Source organism: Leucopleurus acutus, assembly GCF_964270905.1.
Source record: "Leucopleurus acutus genome assembly, chromosome: 10".
Classification (NCBI taxonomy): Eukaryota; Metazoa; Chordata; class Mammalia; order Artiodactyla; family Delphinidae; genus Leucopleurus; species Leucopleurus acutus.
Genome location: NC_139153.1, coordinates 53,040,255 through 53,058,617, shown reverse-complemented (window position 1 = coordinate 53,058,617; position 18,363 = coordinate 53,040,255). Strand labels below are relative to the sequence as shown.

The 18,363-nt window shown below is 46.2% G+C and overlaps 1 protein-coding gene across 4 annotated transcripts in view; it reads left to right on the top strand.

The window, feature by feature from the left end:
* Window positions 1-17,872, top strand: part of CMTM8 (CKLF like MARVEL transmembrane domain containing 8) — a 92,017-nt gene extending 74,145 nt beyond the window's left edge. The window contains exons 2-4 of one of the 4 annotated variants that reach the window (XM_082849110.1): window positions 11,485-11,640; window positions 15,600-15,716; window positions 17,164-17,872. In XM_082849110.1, the coding sequence (XP_082705236.1) occupies window positions 11,485-11,640; window positions 15,600-15,716; window positions 17,164-17,247 (357 nt within the window). In that variant the 3' untranslated portion in view covers window positions 17,248-17,872. Of the gene's footprint in view, window positions 1-11,484; window positions 11,659-12,602; window positions 13,793-15,599; window positions 15,717-17,163 lie in introns of those variants that run through there. The other 3 variants (XM_082849109.1, XM_082849111.1, XM_082849112.1) reach the window with 3 other exon arrangements.
* The last annotated feature ends 491 nt before the right edge of the window (window positions 17,873-18,363 follow it).

Below are 18,363 nucleotides of genomic sequence, written 5' to 3'. Positions count from 1 at the left end.
AAATAGTTTTCGTGGAACACGGTTACTCCCATCCTTTTGCATATTGTCTGTGGCTGTTTTCATGCCACAGGGGCAGAATTGAATAGTTGTGATGGAGACCATATGGCCCAGAAAGCCCGAAATACTTACTATGTGGCCCTTCACAGGAAAAGTGTGCCAGCGTGTCCTCTAGCACATCCTTAATGCCCTGAGCCCCATGGTTCTAACTACAGGAATAGACCCCACTTTATTTCTAGGACCCTTGCTGCCAAGATGCCAGCTCTGCTAAGCATTGCATCATGTTTCCTAGAGGAGAAAAGCATGAGACCAGTAATCACTGCTGTTTATGTAGCTCTTTGCAGGTCACAAAACACCTTCAGACCCTGCAGCAACCTAGATGGTGCCACGCCCATCTCATGGAGGCACAGACTGAGGCTTAGAGGGGCCAGAAAGTTAGTGACGAACTTAGGTCTTCGGTCCTCCCTCCCTACCACTCTGCCTCTCGGACACAAGCCCACATTGGATGAACTTCGTGTATTAGTCATCTATAACTGCGTAACAGATTACCCCCAAGCGTAACACTTTTAAACAGCAGTAAATATGTATTATCACTCGCAGTGTCTGTGGATCAGGAATTCAAGATCAACTTAACTGGGCATTTCTGGGTCAGGCATTTTCCTGGGGCTCAGTCAGGTGTCTTCTGGGGCTGCAGTCAGTTAAGGCTTGACTGAGCCTGGAGATCCATTTCACCAAGGCAGTCACTCGCCTGCTGGCAAGTTGGTGGGAGGGCTCTGTTCCTCTCTGTGTGGGCCTCCCCGCAAGACTGCTTGAGTGTCCTCACAAAGTGGCTGCCAGCTTCCCCAGAGCCCAGGAGAAGCTGGATCCTTTTTATGACCTAGCCTCCCAAATCACGTAGCATCATTTCTGCCGCACTCCGTTCAACAGAAGTATTTGAGAGGCGCCTGTACTCAAGAGGTGTGTCAAAGAATTTGTAAATATATTTGAAAACCAGCCCAGTATGCAGATTTCCATTCAGTCGCCTGCTGGGACTGTAGAGGTTCTGTGGTTTCCCTGAGAGCAGGCCTTTAATTGATCATAGATGTCACACTAAAGTTCCAAGCGAGAGCAAGGTTAAGTCACAAACTACTAGCTTCACGTAGGCCTCAAGCTTTGTTCTGCTCTGCAGCACCCAAAGGTCTCCTGTAATGGTACTTGAGGAGCGGTCAAGCAGGACCAGAGGGAGACACCCACCCTCATGGTGTGTGAAAGTGGGAAGACGACTAAGAAGAAAGTGGTTTGAAATACCCCCGGGTGACTCCCATATGCATCTCCCAGGTGCTGGTCCCCCCACTCCCATTTGAAAACTACTTTCCTAACTCTGTCTTCCCCATTTCCCAGATCGGGAAGCAGAGGCCTGAAGAGGCACAGTTTCTTGTTGAAGAAAGCAGCAGGTATTAAGCATACTTCAGTAAAGCTTAGTCGGGGCGCATGGATTAAATTTGCCCTTCCAAGTCTTTCTATTAATTAATCCTTATCGCAAGCCAGCCGAGTACATTTCTTGTCAGATCTGTTTCCAGGCAACATCTGGGTCTAATGGGTGGGTCCCAGACCGAGTTTATTCTTCCACATCCTGCCACCTCTGTGGAATGTGCTTCAAGTGTAGGAACTTATCCAGACAGATGGTAAACTCTGATCTCATCCCACCTTAGAGGGACCGTAGCTCCTAAATCTTTCGTAAGCAGTGTTTGGTCACCCTCTAGTGGGTAAATGGAAAAGTTCGCCATGCTTGCTGAACAGAAGCACTACTGATCTGGAAGGGGCGTGGAGGTGACTCGACAGCACTCAGCAGGTGTAGGGAGCTGTCATCTTGAGTGTGATACAGTTCCTCGGTGGTGCAGGGAAAGGGTGCACGCTTTTTCCCTGTCATCTCCTCTGGCTCAATGTGTTATTAATCTGGTTTATTTGAAAAAATGCAGGAAACAAAAATATAACAACTATATGTGCACGTGTGTATATTTCCTGATGCAGAGAGTAAGTGTGACGGTTAACAGGATTGGCTAAATTTTTTCTGTAAAGGTCCAGATAGTAGATATTTTAGGCTTTGCAGCCAAAGGCCATGCATTCTGCTGTTGTAGCATGAAAACAGCCTTAGATAACGCTTAAATGGATGAGCATTGGCCGTGTTTGTGGATTGTACATAACAGGCAGCGGGGCTGCGGGTGACCATGGCCCACAGTTGTCAACCCCCATGAAAAAGAAGGAAGTGGATTGTGTCCATCTCTCACACGAGGTGGTAGAGTCCTCAGGGGTGGGGGCTCGTGCCCTGCTCACCTTTGGACCCTGAGCACCCAGCACTGTGTCTGGCTTGTAGCAGGTGCTCACGGCGTGGTTGCTGACCTGAGGTGGCTCTGATGTCAACCTCTGTAATATATCAGCTTTCTTCCAGGATTTCTTGGTCTTCATTGAGTTAAAAACAGCAACTCTCTGAATCGGATGTTTAAAGCATCAGAGCAGATAGGATTTGCAGCCATCCCTGTTTTCTTTCTATTTGTCTCTATTTTAAATGAACCAAGGTGCCACGTGAGAGGCCAGCAGATAATAGGCTTTGTAACGATGAGCTCCAGCACTGCCTGGTGGCCCAGCATCAGTGGGCAGCTCTGAGGAATTTTGTTTCGCAGAACCAGGCATGGGTTTGCATCAAGGCATCTGCTCATTTTACCAGAGCTTATTTCTGCCCAGAGACTTGCACCTGGGAGGGGTTGGCTGGTGGCATTCTAGGTGACGCTCCGAACCAGCACAGAAAGAAAACAGAGCAGGTGCTGGCCTCTTCAGCCTTGCATGTGGCTGGCCCTCAGGGCAGGTTTGTGGTCTGCCAAACGCTCTGTTTTTGCCATTATTAATCACAATAGTAGTTATCATTTATAGAGCATCTTGTCTCATGTGAATTCTAGAAGATACATTTTATCCCTGGGTACAGATGAAGAAACTGAGGCACAGAGAAATTAACTGATTTGGGGCATGTTATTGATATTTTGTGGCAGCATAGTTAAAAGTCTCGGCTAAGTTATGTAACACTTAGTGCCTGTTTCCCCATTTGTAAAACGGTCCTGATGAAAGTTATTCAGAGGGCAGCTGTGTGGGTTAAAGCGAGGTGAGGCATGTGAAGCTCTTCCTTACTCCCTAGGACATAATATGCTCTTACTGTTACCTGGGGCCTGGGCACATAGTAAGTGCTCAAAAAATATTGGTTAAAGAGATCAATGTTATTTGCCCAGTCACACAGCTGGTAAGAATTCAAAGCCTGAATCTTTCTACCAGGCCAGATGGCCTTTGGCATTGTACCATTTAACCAAATAGGAACGGAGGACATGGTAACCATGATATTGAGGGTGTCCGCACAGGCAGAGAGGACAGAGCTGAAGGGTCAAACGCTCCTGGTTCACTTAGCCTGGCATCTTGTTGGGCATCTTGCCCATAGGAGAGGCCTCAAGTTCAGTCCATATGTCCGGGAGCGGGACATAGGTAAGACTCCTTGGCTCCATACAGGTGTAAAAATCTTGAAATATAGAGAAGAGGATACTGGGAAAGGAGGAGGGGACGGATTCCCGGGAGTCACTGTCAACCCTGTTAATGATACTAGCAGAATAGTAATAACTGACCCAGCACCCAGCTGATCCCAGGCACTGCTGTGCATATATTAACTCCCTTTGTCTTCCAACAGCCCTATGAGGAAAGTTTCTGTATCCCCATTTTCCAGATAAGGAAACAGGCTCAGGTTGGTAACTTGGCCAAGGACAGGCGGAATCTGGAGTACCTGATTTCCCCACTGAGCCAGCTCTGCTTCTCAGTCTGACGTTACCGCGAGTGCTAGCATCGCCCCAGCCAAAGAATGGGGAAGTGGAGAAGGGGAGGAAGACACCAAGATCCAATGCTACCAACTAAAATAACATCAGACTAGATGTTTGGTTCTGCCCTGACCACTAACTAGCTCTAAGCTTGTTGATCCCAAACATCTCCTGAACTTCTCTTCCAGCATTCACATTCTTTGGCCCTCGAACCGCTATGGAATGAGTCTTGACTTTGAGAAAAGGTGCTCTCTGGAGACTGACATCCGATGCCAAGCCATGGGTCAGTCTCCTCTGGAACTGAACTTCCATCTGACCTTCGTGTGTTAGGTCAGAGCCTGTGGGAGACTCACGTCATCAGATGGGATGTCTTTGAGATCGCAGAGTCTTGGCTTTCCCTCCATCACCCAAATGTTGCCTGGCTAACTCCCATTCACCTACTTAATCTTAAACTACCTCTGACCATCCAGACCTGGTTGGGTCCTTGTGCTTTACATTCTTGTATCAGCCTAGTTTCCTTTCATAGGACTTAACCACAGTTCATAGTCGAATATCCATTGACGGACCTTTTCCAGAGGCAGAGCCCATGACTGTTTTCCCACATCATTGCACCACCAGTGCACACTCAGTGAGTTTCTTTTTAAATAAATTATTTATTTATTTTTGGCTGCATTGGGTCTTCGTTGCTGCTTGTGGGCTTCCTTTTTAATTGCAGCGAGTGGGGGCTACTCTTTGTTGCGGTGCGCGGGCTTCTCATTGCGGTGGCTTCTCTTGTTGCGGAGCACAGGCTCTAGGTGCGTGGGCTTCAGTAGTTGTGGCACACGGGCTTAGTAGCTGTGGCTTGCGGGCTTTAGAACACAGGCTCAGTAGTTGTGGCGCACGGGCTTTGTTGCTCCGCGGCATGTGAGATCTTCCTGGACTAGGGCTTGAACCCCTTGTCCCCTGAGTTGGCAGGAGGATTCTTAACCACTGTGCCACCAGGGAAGCCCTCGGTGAGGTTTTTGAATGTTTGAATGTTGTCACGTGTGTGTGGTATTAAACATGGCAGGAGGAGACAGCCTGGCATAGTCATATTGTTTGGTTCTCTCCTTGCAGGACACAGAAGAGTAAGTCTACAGTAGCCAGTTTTCAACGCCACTTTATTGCAAGGAATTAATATGGTCAATGATCTAAAGCCCAATGAGGTATCTTGGAGGTGCGCTGAGCTCACACCTGGATCAACACAACTCCCCCGGGGCAAAGCCAGCTGGAAACAGCTGGTGCATTGCTCCCAGGGTAGCCTAGTTCATTGTCAGTAGTCACCTGTTTTCAAGGCTGAAGGACAGATGGTGCCCATCCCGGTTCCAGGCTACAAAGTCAGAAAGAAATTGGCCAACCCGTAGTGCCTTGAAAAAGCCCCGGCTCATAAGAGATGCTCAGTGTACATTTGAATAAATGAGAGCCTTTAAACTCCTCTGAGCAGCAGAACAGCTGTCGCAAAGTTCAGAGGCAGGAGAGAACTCACAGGCAAACTCAGTGTGTCTTTCAGTGTGATTTTTAAAAATCTAAGGCATCTGTTTCCTTGGTCCACAGGACCCTAGAATAAGGAAGCTGCGTGGGGGCATGTGCATGCGGAGGGTCCAGCAGGGCTGTCGGAATCAGCTCGCTGACGGTCTCAAGAGGTCACGGCGTTGAAGGTTTTCAGTTTTAAAAAACTTTCTTCATAGAAAAAACACAGATATCTGGTACCATTCAGGAAGTGGGGTGGGTGGGGCAATCAATCTCATTCCACAAGGCAGTTAATTGAAATATTCAGTCCATTGCATCATCCCTATTGCTTTCCTCTCCTTGTTATCATTTGTTCAGGTCAATATTCAGTATTTATTATCTCTGTGTAAATATTAGAGTCGTGTTACAGTGAACACTTAACTACAAACAGCTGCTAATAGTTTCTTCTGGTATTTAGTGACGTTAATAACGTACATATTTTTTAAGAATTTGCTCACTTTTCTTTGTAGCTAATTCACCTCGCGTTTTTCTAATAGCCTTTCAGTAAAGTTTCCCACAAGCCATTCCTATCAGATAATCAGAGTTCTCGTTTTTATCTTGGATGCATTTCTCCTGGGGATCTCCCTTCACCTTGGAATTCCCTTTACCTTTCTGTTGGGCTGACTTTCTGGTTTCCTGGATCCCTTGTCTTCCCCTTTCTTGGCTTCCTCCCTCACTTGGGGTGGAGCAGATTCCCTAATCGACTCACCAGGTTAAGAAGGTAAAGTGACAAAAGGCACGGTGGTGATGGCCTTCACCATGCCTGTCTTTTGTTTTGGTTTTTTTTTTAATTATTATTTATTTATTTATTTGGCTGTGCTGGGTCTTAGTTGCGGCACGCAGGATCTTTTAGTTGCGACATGGGGGGGGGGGGATCTTCCCAGACCAGGGATGGAACCGGGGCCCCCTGCATTGGGAGTGTGAAGTCTTAACCACTGGACCACCAGGGAAGTCCCTGTCTTTTGAGCCACTCTGCTCCGATCTGACCGGGTTATACCTTCTGTGCCTGGGTCGTTTGTCATGCCTGGATTTCCCCTCCTTCTGGGGATTACCCTCACCCTTTCTCCCACAGCGTTCTGTTGGTTTACTCAATAGTTCCTCTTTTAGAGTTTACACCCTCATTTTGTTGGGTCATACCCTTCAGTAGATTACTGAGAGAGAATGTGTGGAAGGTGGATTCTTTTTAGATGTTGCATATCTGAAAAAAAAAAAAAGTCTGCCTCTTGCTCTTCACTGATTATTTTCCTGGGTAATTTCTGGGTTAGAAACCACTTTCCAGTTTGAAAGCATTTGCCATTATTTTCTAACATTCTGTCTGCTTCTGGAAAAGGTTAAAAGCCTTTCTGTTTTCTGATCCTTGGTGGTTCTTTGATTGTTCAAAACATCTTCTCTTTGCACCTGAGGTTCTGAGATTTCTGAACCTCGGTTGGGTCTGTTTTCATCCATTATGCTGGGTACTCAGGGGAGCCCCTTCCAAAAATGTGTCACTTTTGTCTCCTTTCCTATTCATCTCATTCTGATGATAATTTTAGAAGGGTTTGGGAAAGGAACAAAGTTAGATTCATGTGTCCATTTCGACATCTTTACCTAAAAGCCTAAAATACATGCTGAAGCTACAGGAATTGGTGCTAGCACAGCAGTCAACACAGATGAGTGGAATAAAGTTTCCAGAAACTGACCCAAAATGTGAGAAGTCATCAGTAAGTGATAACAGATCACCTGACCATCTGCTGGAAAAAAATAAAGTTGGACTTTCTTCACCCCATATATAGAATTCAGTTCTAGTTTGTTTAAAGATTTAAGCATACACATAAAACTATCAGAAAATATAGGAGAATATTTTTATAATCTTGTGCTGAGGAAGCCCTTCCTAAGCACATAGGAATAGAAGAAGGCTCAAAGAGCTACCAGTTAACTGTGTAAAAATGTTAAACTCCCGTGTGACTAAAGACTGAATTTTAAAAAGCTGGATGGGAAAATATTGCCTCATATGTAGTTTGTTACCATCCCTGTTGTGTAAAGATTTCTACAGATCGGTAAGAAAGTGATTTTTTTAAAACGTCAATAAATCAGAACTAGAAGTGGCTAATAAGTATTTGAAAAGATGCTCTTCCATCCTCAGGACTGATCAGGAAAATGCAAACTAAAATAAACAAGAAGGATACAGTACATCTGTTCTTAGTGTGTGGTCCCTGAACCAACGGCATCCCCTGGGAACTTAGAAATGCAGATTCTCAGATCCCTTCCTAGACCTACTGCTAATCACAAACTCTGGGGGGAAGCCCATCCACCTGTAGGTTAACAAGCCCTTCAGTTGATTCTGATGTTTGAGAACCATTGCTGGGCAGCTGAGAGAGTGAACAAATGACGTTCAGTGTCGTGGATGAAACTCACAATGTTGAGTGAGAGAAATCAAACATGGGAGCATGGACGATAGGATTCCATGTCTCTGAAGTTCCAAAACAGGATGACAGAAACCAGGGGGGTTGGGACCCTCGGAGGAGGGAAGGAGTAACTAGGCGTGATGGAACCCCCCCCGCTCCGCCACAGCAGTGCTAGTCATGTTCTCTTTCTTGAGTGGTTGCTGGTGACACAAGTTGGTCCAGTTTGTGAAAATTCATTGAGCTGTTCACTTAGGATTTGTACACTTTTCTCTGTGCTGTACTTCAGTCAAGCAGTGAAGGGCAAAACATGAGATCTCTTTTGTTTTGTTTTTTAGTCAGGTTTTTAATTATTTAAAACCTGGGCATTTAATGAGGTTGGAAGGGAAGAGCAGACATACTCAGATGAGAGGATGAGTTAGCACAAGTTTTTTGATGAGTAATTTGACATACCTCTAAAGCTTAAAATATTCTAGAAATTCCACTTCTAGAAATCTGTCCTGGAATTCATGTTTGCAGAGGTATACCTCATATAAGAATGTTCCCTGGGTATTTTTTGTACAAACATAAAGGAGACAACTTAAATTTTTCTCCATAGGGAACTGGTTACATGAATTATGGAAAACTGGGCAGCTGTTAAAATCGACATAGATCTGGAAAGAGGTCCTCGGTGGCATGGCTGACTGAAAGAAACAAGTTATAGGCACCATATACTGAGTGATCCGTATTTTTAAAGGAGAAAGAAAAGGATTTGCAGGTGGTAGTTATAAATGCAAGCGAAAGAAGTTAGGAAGGCTCAATGTAAAATTTTTATATTGGTTTCTCGAGAATTTACAACTGGTGTTTGTAACTTCTTTGTGTGTTTTATGTATAGTTTTTATACTGCTGTGCTTATTTTTACCTGCACTTATCACTTTCTTAAACTTTAAGTCTTAGATTTACCATTCAAAAAAAAGGGTTGGCTTAAAATAATGTTTATCAGTGAAAAAACAAACTATTTTTGTAGTCTAAACAAAGATCTACTTACACACACACACACACACACACACACACACACACACACACACAGCTGAGTAACATTTTTGTAGAGTGCTTTTCATCAGTATTGGTTATAGTGAGAGACAAAAAGTGTGCTTCTGGATATATTTCACTTACCTAGGAAATTCACTTAGGTAGAGTAATTCTTTTCTTGACAGTTCTTTTCCTGTGTTTGCTGGTAAGATCTTGGGTCGAGGATTCCTGTTTTTTGAGAGACAGCTCAGTTAGCAATATCATGTCTGTGTGTAAAAGATGACTGCCGCTACCACATTAGACAGCGTCTCTGGATAGTGGACTCCACTTGCTTTAATAATGAAAACCATTTTCACATTCAGAGCCGAGAGCTGTTAGCTGAGCCTGTTTAGCTGGCACAGGCTTATGCCGGCAGCTCTTAAACTCTTGCACACTCCTGGAGAGACAGCTGCCACGTTGCCGTGGCTCTTCCTGTGGTTATTTCCTGTGTGAATCAACAGAGGGCCCTTCTGACCTCTTCAGTTTGAATCAGGAAGCCCTTCTTGTTGTTTCAGACCCTGCCGTGCTGGATGAGGTGTGTTACCTGTCTTACTGATCCAATGGAATAGCACACCTGTGTGTGTAGATGACCTGTCAGTTGTGATGAATTCCGGACCAAAACCCCATGGGTGTTGAGGCTTGGCACTTTCTGGGATTTTATCCTGTTTTGTGCTGCTTCACTTCCAGTCAATTCCGTTGCCACAGATGTAAACACAAAAGTACATCTCCATTAAATGTTTCTTCGGAATTCATATACGACATCAAGCAGATAAAAGAACATCAACTGTCAGCTCTAAGGAGGGGAAGCAACAGCACTTAGAGTCTGTTCCCTGTTCCCCAGCACAGACATCCAGACCTCGCCAGGGAGGTGGGCTTGTCTCAGTGAACAGTTTAAAAGGTCTCCTGGAAGCCTGTCGGAGGGCTAAGTGATCCTAACACGAAGTCTTTCCTACAGAGGGGCCTGAGCTCTTCCTCCTGGGCTGTCCACTTCTAACCCCATCCTGAGGTCTCTGGCTCCCCTAGACTGGATAGGTTGTAAACTGAGCCCAGGTCAGCCCTTTAACCTGTTCCTCTTTCATCTTTCCGGCTGAGGAAGTGACACCCTAATCCACTGGGGAGTCTTTCCAGAAACCTGGGGGTAATTCCACTTTATCCTAATCTAATCTGTCAAATCTGTGAAGGTTCTGTCTCCTTCTGAAATTTCCCCTGAATCACTCACTTCCTAGTATTCACCAGCATCTTGGTGTTGGATGCATCATCTTCTTCCACTTGGATTATTGCAGCAGTCTCCGAACTGTTTCCCCACCCCTACCCCCGACTCTGCTTGCCTGTTCTCGCCATGCAGTCAGAGTGATCTTGCAAAAACTTAACCTGATCTTATCATTGTCTGGCTCAGAATCCTCCTGTAGCTCTTCGGATAAAGTACAAAATGCTTAGGTGTCCTGGGCCCACGTAATCTGACCCTCCCCAAGCCCTCTAACATCTTGTACCCATGTCCTAATGTCCTCCACTCTCCTACAGGTTCTAGAAGGCCCCTCCCCTGCAGCCCTCTGCCCATGCCATGCTCTCTGCCTGGGACGGTGTCTTCTGCCCGTCTTACCAGCTCCCAGAGGGTCTTCAGGCTCTTCCTCAGCGCAGCCCCCTCGGACATTTGTTGTTCCTGCCTAAAAGGTCACAGCCCCTGTCACAGACCCTTGTCACACCCTTTATTTCCTTCAGAGCATTTTCACAACTGTAACTATTCAGATATTTCCCCCCATGAGACTCTAAGTCATGCATGAGCAGGTCTGTTTGGTTTCTGCCCTGCTCTATCCTCGGGGCCCGCGGAGCAGGAAGCCCAGCCTGTGTGGCATGTGCTCAGGGCAGGTGCTCAGGTGTCAATGCCAAATGACCAGCTTTGTGATCAAAGTCACTTTCATGTCTTGTCCCACATCCCATGGAGAGAGCTGAGACAGGAAGGAAATCACTTGCCCCGAGTTACACGGCAGCCAGATCTGCTGCCAGAGTCCGTCCCACACGCCTGATGCTGTCTCCTGGGAATAGAGTTTCGATGCCAACTTTCCTGAGTTAGGAATAAAGTCCTCCTGGGCCCTGGAAGGCACACCTCGCCGTGGCCTCCCTCCTTGAGGACTAGAGACTCACACAGCGTAGACCAGCATCCTTCCTTCGCTCAGTGGCGATGTGATGGGGCTTCGGGCTTGTCTTGCTCTGTAGCAGCAGTGAAGTTGGGTGGCCGTCGTTGCAATAAATGCATGACTTATATCTTGTTCCCTTCACAGGTATCGGGAGCAGATTCCAGCCACAGATGTGTGTTGTTTTGCCCCTCTTTATTAGTGCTGACATTTAAAAATCAAGATCATCATGTACAAACTTGAGTTTCTGTGTTCTCCTGGGGGTGGGGGTGGGAGAAATATCGAGAAAACCAGCCCACAACTGGCCAGAGCTGGGCAGAGACTTACCCCGGAAACAAGGCGTGGGTTTCTTGTTTGTCCTGGTCTCTGCCCTGCCTGTTCTGTTCATTCATTTTACCTTCCTAGCATTTGCAAGAATGTGAGCTTGCGGCCAGATTACATTTGGTACATGTACCCATATATATGAGTAAAAATTGTAATTGACACTTTGTATAATTACTTTTTTCTCTGTCCCCACTTCCTCCTCCTCCTTCATTTTCTCTTCTGCCTCCCTTTTCTTTTCTCTTACAGGTTCTGGGACTGCTGGTATGGACACTGATCGCTGGAACTGAGTACTTCCGGGTCCCTGCGTTTGGCTGGGTCATGTTTGTAGCTGTGTTTTACTGGGTCCTCACTGTCTTCTTCCTCATCATCTACATAACGATGACCTACACCAGGATTCCCCAGGTGCCTTGGACCACGGTGGTAAGGAAACCATGGGTGTTCTTCCTGTCCACTGCCCATTAGGTAGGACGGAACTTAGTCCTTCTCCAGACAATTCGGGATTGTCTCTGCCAACAAAGCAGAGGGCAAAGCCAGGGAGAACCCAGCACAGGTGTTTTAAACCTGAGTGTGAAACAGCATTGTTGGAAGGTCCAGGAATTCCTTTTAGGCAAAGTAGCAAACCGGTCCTCAGAAGACTGAATCAAGAGATACACTGCGTACACTCTTGTTTTATTAATTCCCTATGAACAGTGTCATCTAGGAACAGGTGTGTCAGGGCATAGCCCCTGCAGATCCTCTGTCCTCCAAACCCCTCCTGGGGCCGTGGCTTTAACCCTTTTTGTACCAGAGTTCTTTGATGTTGAGAGGTGAAGAGTTAGAATGAAAAATGAAAGTCACTGTTAGAGCAACTAGGTGACCTCACATGGGGGAGCAGGAGTGGTCAAGAGCGACTGGATTCTTGGGCTTCCCTGGTGGCGCAGTGGTTGAGAGTCCACCTGCCGATGCAGGGGACACGGGTTCGTGCCCCGGTCCGGGAGGATCCCACATGCCCGGGAGCGGCTGGGCCCATGAGCCATGGCCGCTGAGCCTGCGCGTCCGGAGCCTGTGCTCCGCAACGGGAGAGGCCACAACAATGAGAGGCCTGCATACCGCAAAAAAAAAAAAAGAGTGACTGGATTCTTGTCCTGACTCCATGCTGGGTGCATGATTACAAAGGGAGTCACAGCCTGGGGGTGGGGCAGGGGGAATAGATAAGAAAATGTGTAGATTACAGAACCTGTCTTTGTCTGCTTGGGTGCCAAAACAGAATACTCTAGATGGGAAGCTTCAATGACTGAAATTTCTCTCAGTTCTAGAGGCCAGAAGTCTAAGATCAGGTGTCAGTATAGTTGGTTTCTGGTGAAAGCTCTCCTCCTGGCTTGCAGATGCCTGCTGATCTTGCTGTGTCCTCATATGGCAGAGAGAGAAAGAGAGGATGTGAGCTCCCTTTCGTCTCTTCTTAGAAGGGTACTAACCCTCTCGGGGGACCCCACTCTCATGAGCTCCTCTAACCCTAATTACCTCAAAGGCCCCGTATCCAAATACTATCACGTTGAGGGTTAGGGCTTCAACATATGAATTTGGGGGGACACATTCAGTCCATAATATTCTGCCCTGGGCCTCCCTGGTGGTGCAGTGGTTAAGAATCCGCCTGTCAATGCTGGGGACACGGGTTCGAGCCCTGGTCCGGGAAGATCCCACGTGCCACGGAGCAACTAAGCCCGTGCGCCACAACTACTGAGCCTGCACTCTAGAGCCCACGAGCCACAACTACTGAGCCCACGCGCTGCATCTACTGAAGCCCACGCGCTCTAGAGCCTGTGCTCCTCAACAAGAGAAGCCACCGCAATGAGAAGCCCGCACACCACAACAAAGAGTAGCCCCCACTTGACTCAACTAGAGAAAGCCTGTGTGCAGCAACGAAGACCCAACACAGTCAAAAATAATAAGTAAATAAAAATAAATAAATGTATAAAAAATACTATACTAATATCAATAAAAACAATAATATATTTTAAAAAATTCTGCCCCCCCCATCTTGACCATCTCACATGCAAATACATTCGTTCCATCTCAACATCCCCCAGACTCATTCCAGCATCCACTAAAGTCTTGATCCAAAGTCTCCTTTAAGTATCATCTATGTCAGATATGGGTGGGGCTTGAGGTACAGTTCATCCCGAGGCAGAATTCCTCTCCAGCTATGAACCTGTGAAACCAGACAAGTTGAGTGCTTCCAAAATACAGTGGTGAGACGGGTACAGATAGACATTCCCATTTCAAAAGGGAGAAAGAGGAAAGAAGGAAGGGGTGACAGGGCCCCAGCAAGCCCAAAAGTTACGAGGCAAATTCCATCTGATCTTAAGGCTCCAGAACAATCCTTTTTTTTGGTTCAGTGCTCTGCCTTCTTGGTGCATTGGGGCGGCATTGCCACCCTGGTGTCTCTGCAGGGCGGCCCTGCCCCTGGGACACTGGGTAGGGACATCCTGACTCACAGAAAACCCACCCTTTGAAACTGAGGAGGAACCAGCCTGCCCACCGGGCCCTGATGATCTCTGCATCACCTTCGGGTGATTCATTCTTTTCCTGAAAGATAAAACTATTTCGCAGTCAAATAGTTCTGTGGTTCATTCTGTCCCATAGAATCCAAGAAGTTCCACAGCCCTCCTTCGTTTTGGCCCATCTGCATCCCCTTCAGTTCAAACTTGTAAAGTTTCTACTGGTATAATCCCTTCCCTGTTCCTGGCTTCTGCTGAGATGGTCGATTAGATCTGTGGTTTGTACCTGTAATCTCTTTCTCAAAAGGCTGTTTGGCCACACCCTGAGCCTTCTCTTCTGAAAGAGCTTTCTCATTTTTCGCAAGATGGCTGAGCTGAGAATTTTTCAAATCTTCAAGTTCTGGTTCTTTTTGGTTTTGTTTTTTTTATTTTTTTGGCTGCGCTGCGCGGCCTGTGGGATCTTAGTTCCCTGAGCAGGGATCGAACCCATACCCCCTGCACTGGAAGTGCAGAGTCTTAACCACTGGACTGCCAGGGAAGTCCCAGTTCTGGTTCTTTTTTGCTTAACAATTCCTTCTTCAAGTCATCTCTCTCCTTTCGCATTTTCCTCCGGGCTGTCAGGGGAACCAGGCCACTCCTTTGGCACTTTGCTAAAAAAACACTAAAACACCTTTCAGACAAGTTCTTTGCCACTTTATAGCAAGGATCACCTTTCCTCCAGTTTCCAATAACATATATTCCTCATTTCCATCTGAGACCTCACCAGAATCTCCTTAAACATCCATGTTTCTAGCATGTGCCTCAGAACTCTGCAGCCGCTCTTCATTAGCCAGTGCCAAAGCCACTTCCATATTTTTAGCTATTTTGTGACAGTTCTGAAGGGACTCAAGTCTTGGTCTCCTGACTGCTGGTCGGGGTTCTTATTTTGCTGACCTCTGGCCTAGAGCATCTATTAGTCTGTCTCTCCTCCAAACCTAAGCCTCCTTCATTGATTTATTACATTAAGAACTTAAAATATTGCCTTTCATGTTACTTTTTTTTTTTTCTTGTTTCACACTGCTCCCTTCCGAAACTCCCTGGTTTTAAAATGCTCTGATTTGCATTTTCAGAATTTATCATCATGAGCTGTGTCCCCATTTTATAGCTAAGGAAACTGAGGTTTGGAGCCTCCTGACTTTGCACAGGTTCACGCACAATTGGGCCCATGTCTCTCGACTTCCATCCAGCAGTTTTTTTCTGATGTCATCCTGCTCTGGGTGCTCCTCTGCCTGAGTAGTGAGTAGAGCCCTGGCCAGCAGTCAGGAGACCCCTCCATGTTGGGGTTCCACACTCAACGCGTGTGAAGAGACCAGAAAGTCATGCAAGTGAGCGTAAACTGTTGAATCCTTGCCACCCATATGCACTGACTTAAACAACAGCAGGATATTCTTCACAGAGAAGTAAGCCGGAAATGTGCTCCCAGGATCGCTAGATCTTCTGTTGTTGTTGTTTTTTTCCCTTCCTAAGGGAATCCAGAAATCTGGGTTTCTGTGTAAACTCCCCCAGTTTTAAGATGTTTACAGACAAATTTTGAAAATTTTGCTTGCTGCTGGCAGATGCTAAACGTCAGACGCGTCTGCCTTCTGGTTGGGATATTTTATTTGCTGCTCCAACTGAGGAGCCCCTTTGCAACCCCTCAAAGCGTTGGTAAGCGAGGAAGCAGCGTGCACTGAGTACCCCCAAGGCGCCGAGGAGCTGCCTTCTCATCGCCCTTGTCCCCTGCCCCGCTCACGAGTCCAGGTGGGCCCCTTGCCACAGCCGGGGTGCGCTTCTGGCCGCTTCTGAGGTCCGGGTATGCCCGGACCTTCCCAGGCTCCCTAAACACTCTGCGCCTCTGTCTCCCAGGGTCTGTGCTTTAATGGCAGTGCCTTCGTCTTATACCTCTCAGCCGCTATTGTGGATGCGTCTTCTGTCTCCCCGGAGAGGGACAGTCACAACTTCAACAGCTGGGCAGCCTCGTCGGTGAGTGAGCATTTCATCCCCACGGTCTCCTCCTCCCTCCCCAAGGCCGGCTGAGGATCTGGGCGAGGAGGACAAAGTTATCTGCAGGGCAAAGCATCACCTGTGGGGAGGGACACCTTGGCAGTGAACTTCCTGGTTTGAGCATCATGGGGCCTCCTGATGGCCTGGAGCACAAAGAGGCTGAAAGAGTCCGCTCGAGTGAAAGCCAAATGCTAGAACAAAATAAGTGTTTGAGGGAGAAAAAACATTTGAGGGATTCTAAGAATAATTCTGCTGCCTACAGTGTCAGTGGGAGAGGAGGCAGAAAATGAGCACACTAGGATTCTGTTTGTTGAAGTAGAAATGTTTATTCATGCTCTGAGGATGCCTAGGAAGATAGACACCAGCAGAGGCTCCTTCCAGGGACTGTGATGGACCATGAGGAGTGTGGGATGAGGGGCTTCTACTTTTTAATTTATGCGTTTATGTACTGTTTGCATTTTTAAACCGTAAGTGTGTATTTTTCAAATTTAAAAAACTAATTTTAAAAGTTTCTCTGAGATGGGCCTTATAATATTCCATCCGCAGTAGAAGTGATGGGGGCGGGAGGCAGGCAGTTAGACAGGAAGACGAACAGTATGATGTTAAAGCTGGTGGGTGATCCATGGGTGTTCATCATATTCTTGACCTATATCTCAAAATCTCTATTTAAGGGTAAAGAGCGTGGGTCCACGTGAGATTAAAAGTCACAGGGCTCAAGTTAGCACACAGCAAGGATCAGCTGGGCAGATGCAAACTAGTATATATAGGATGGATAAACAACAAGGTCCTACTGTATAGCACTGGGAACTATATTCAATATCCTGTGATAAACCGTCATGGAAAAGAATATGAAAAGGAACGTACATATATGTATAACTGAGTCACTTTGCTATACAGCAGAAATTAGCACAACACTGTAAATCAACTGGACGTCAGTAAAATTTTTTTAAAAATGAAGAATCAGGTGGAACTGGGCTGTGGTTGCCCCAGGAGAGGGCCCGGCGTTTTCCCGCCTCTGCACTCACACCCCATGTGGGCCCCTGGCTTCCTTCCGCCCACTCAGCTTGTTTGTGTAAACTGAGCCTGTGACAGTGTGAGGTTAAGCTTTGGTCTAAAATCACCGATACTAAATTAGAAATACACGGGCTTTTCTCAGATGCACACCACCATATTCACCCCCAACGTGAACACCCTGGGCTTATTGGAGTAAGACTACAGGCTGTCCAGATAGGTTCCAAAAAAGAAAAAGAGCCTAGCCTGAAATTGTTTCAGAAGGAAGGTAATTGAACCAATAAAGCAGGTTTAGATGAGAAAGCTTGGAGTCAAGGGATGCCATAAGTGCATTATTCAGTAGAGGTGAAATGACAACTTTTGCTAATTAGGATGTGCCCTAAACCCCCTTTCTATTATGCTTTGTTTTCTCCAGTTCTTCGCCTTCCTGGTCACCATCTGCTATGCTGGAAACACATATTTCAGTTTTATAGCTTGGAGATCCAGGACCATACAGTGATTCGCCATTTTGAGAATTAAAAGGGAAAAAAAAAAGGAAGAATCTCACTGTAAAAACAGCTGTAGGTATAATGTATATTTCCAGAGAATTGTATTTAACTAATGTTTTTATATACTTAGTTAAATTTGCTCACAGTGGTTTGTTATAATTAAACTGGATACTTATTTGCAAAGTGCTGTAGCTTATAATGAATCTTAAATATCTTGTTGATGTCTTCATAGACCTTATTTTCTTAGGCAATGTATTAGAAATAGATAAATTGCTAATATTAAGAATGCATCAAGTTTGTAAACCTAACTTTTAAAAATGCCAGATTCTTTTTTCATTAAATGTTTCGCAATCCAGGGTAATGTGGCGTCTGGCTCAGGAAAGGAGACTTACTGCTGAAGCCTGAAGCTGGGGGCTGTGCGGAATTCTTCATCCTCATGGGGTTGCCTGGGGTGATATTGCCAGGAGACACTGTCCACAGCCCCCAGGCCAGCGTGGTCAGAGAGACCCATCTCCCCAAGTCTGGGGATCGCTGGCGGCGTGAGTCCCACATGCCAACGGGTTGGCACAGAAAGCATCTAATGAGACACTAGCCTTAGAACTTAGTAATGAGCTCGCCTTGAGTGGTGCTCTGAGCACAGTGGCTGATGTGCTGGTGGTATTTTTTTCTAATACAGATTAAAATAAGCTCATAACCATTAAAAGGATAAATACTTGCATGTACCTTAAAAACCATCTTGCTGACCATAGAGACACAGGTACCATATTAGGTGGAACATATTGGACCAAAAGTCTCCAAATCTCCAAGCCCTAATATTTTGTAACATTGTTATTAGATATTATGAGACCATGGGAAGAACTGTGTTCCGAAGGCAGATGTGCACTTAGAGGAAGTGTTTTTAGGCAAGATGGTTCTTGCTGGAATGGCAGTGTATCTTGGGTGCTTTTTCAAACTGAAAAACAGAAAACCACTGAAACGTTAGTGTAGTTGATGATAGGGAGAGGGTTCAGCCGTGCACTCTGTGGACATGGCCCCGTGGCCTCCTCTTTTCTGCTCGTGTTGCAGTGCTGTTTTCTTTCTGTTGTGTGTTGTTTGCGTTGGTTTTCCTGTTCAGCTAATTCCTTAGC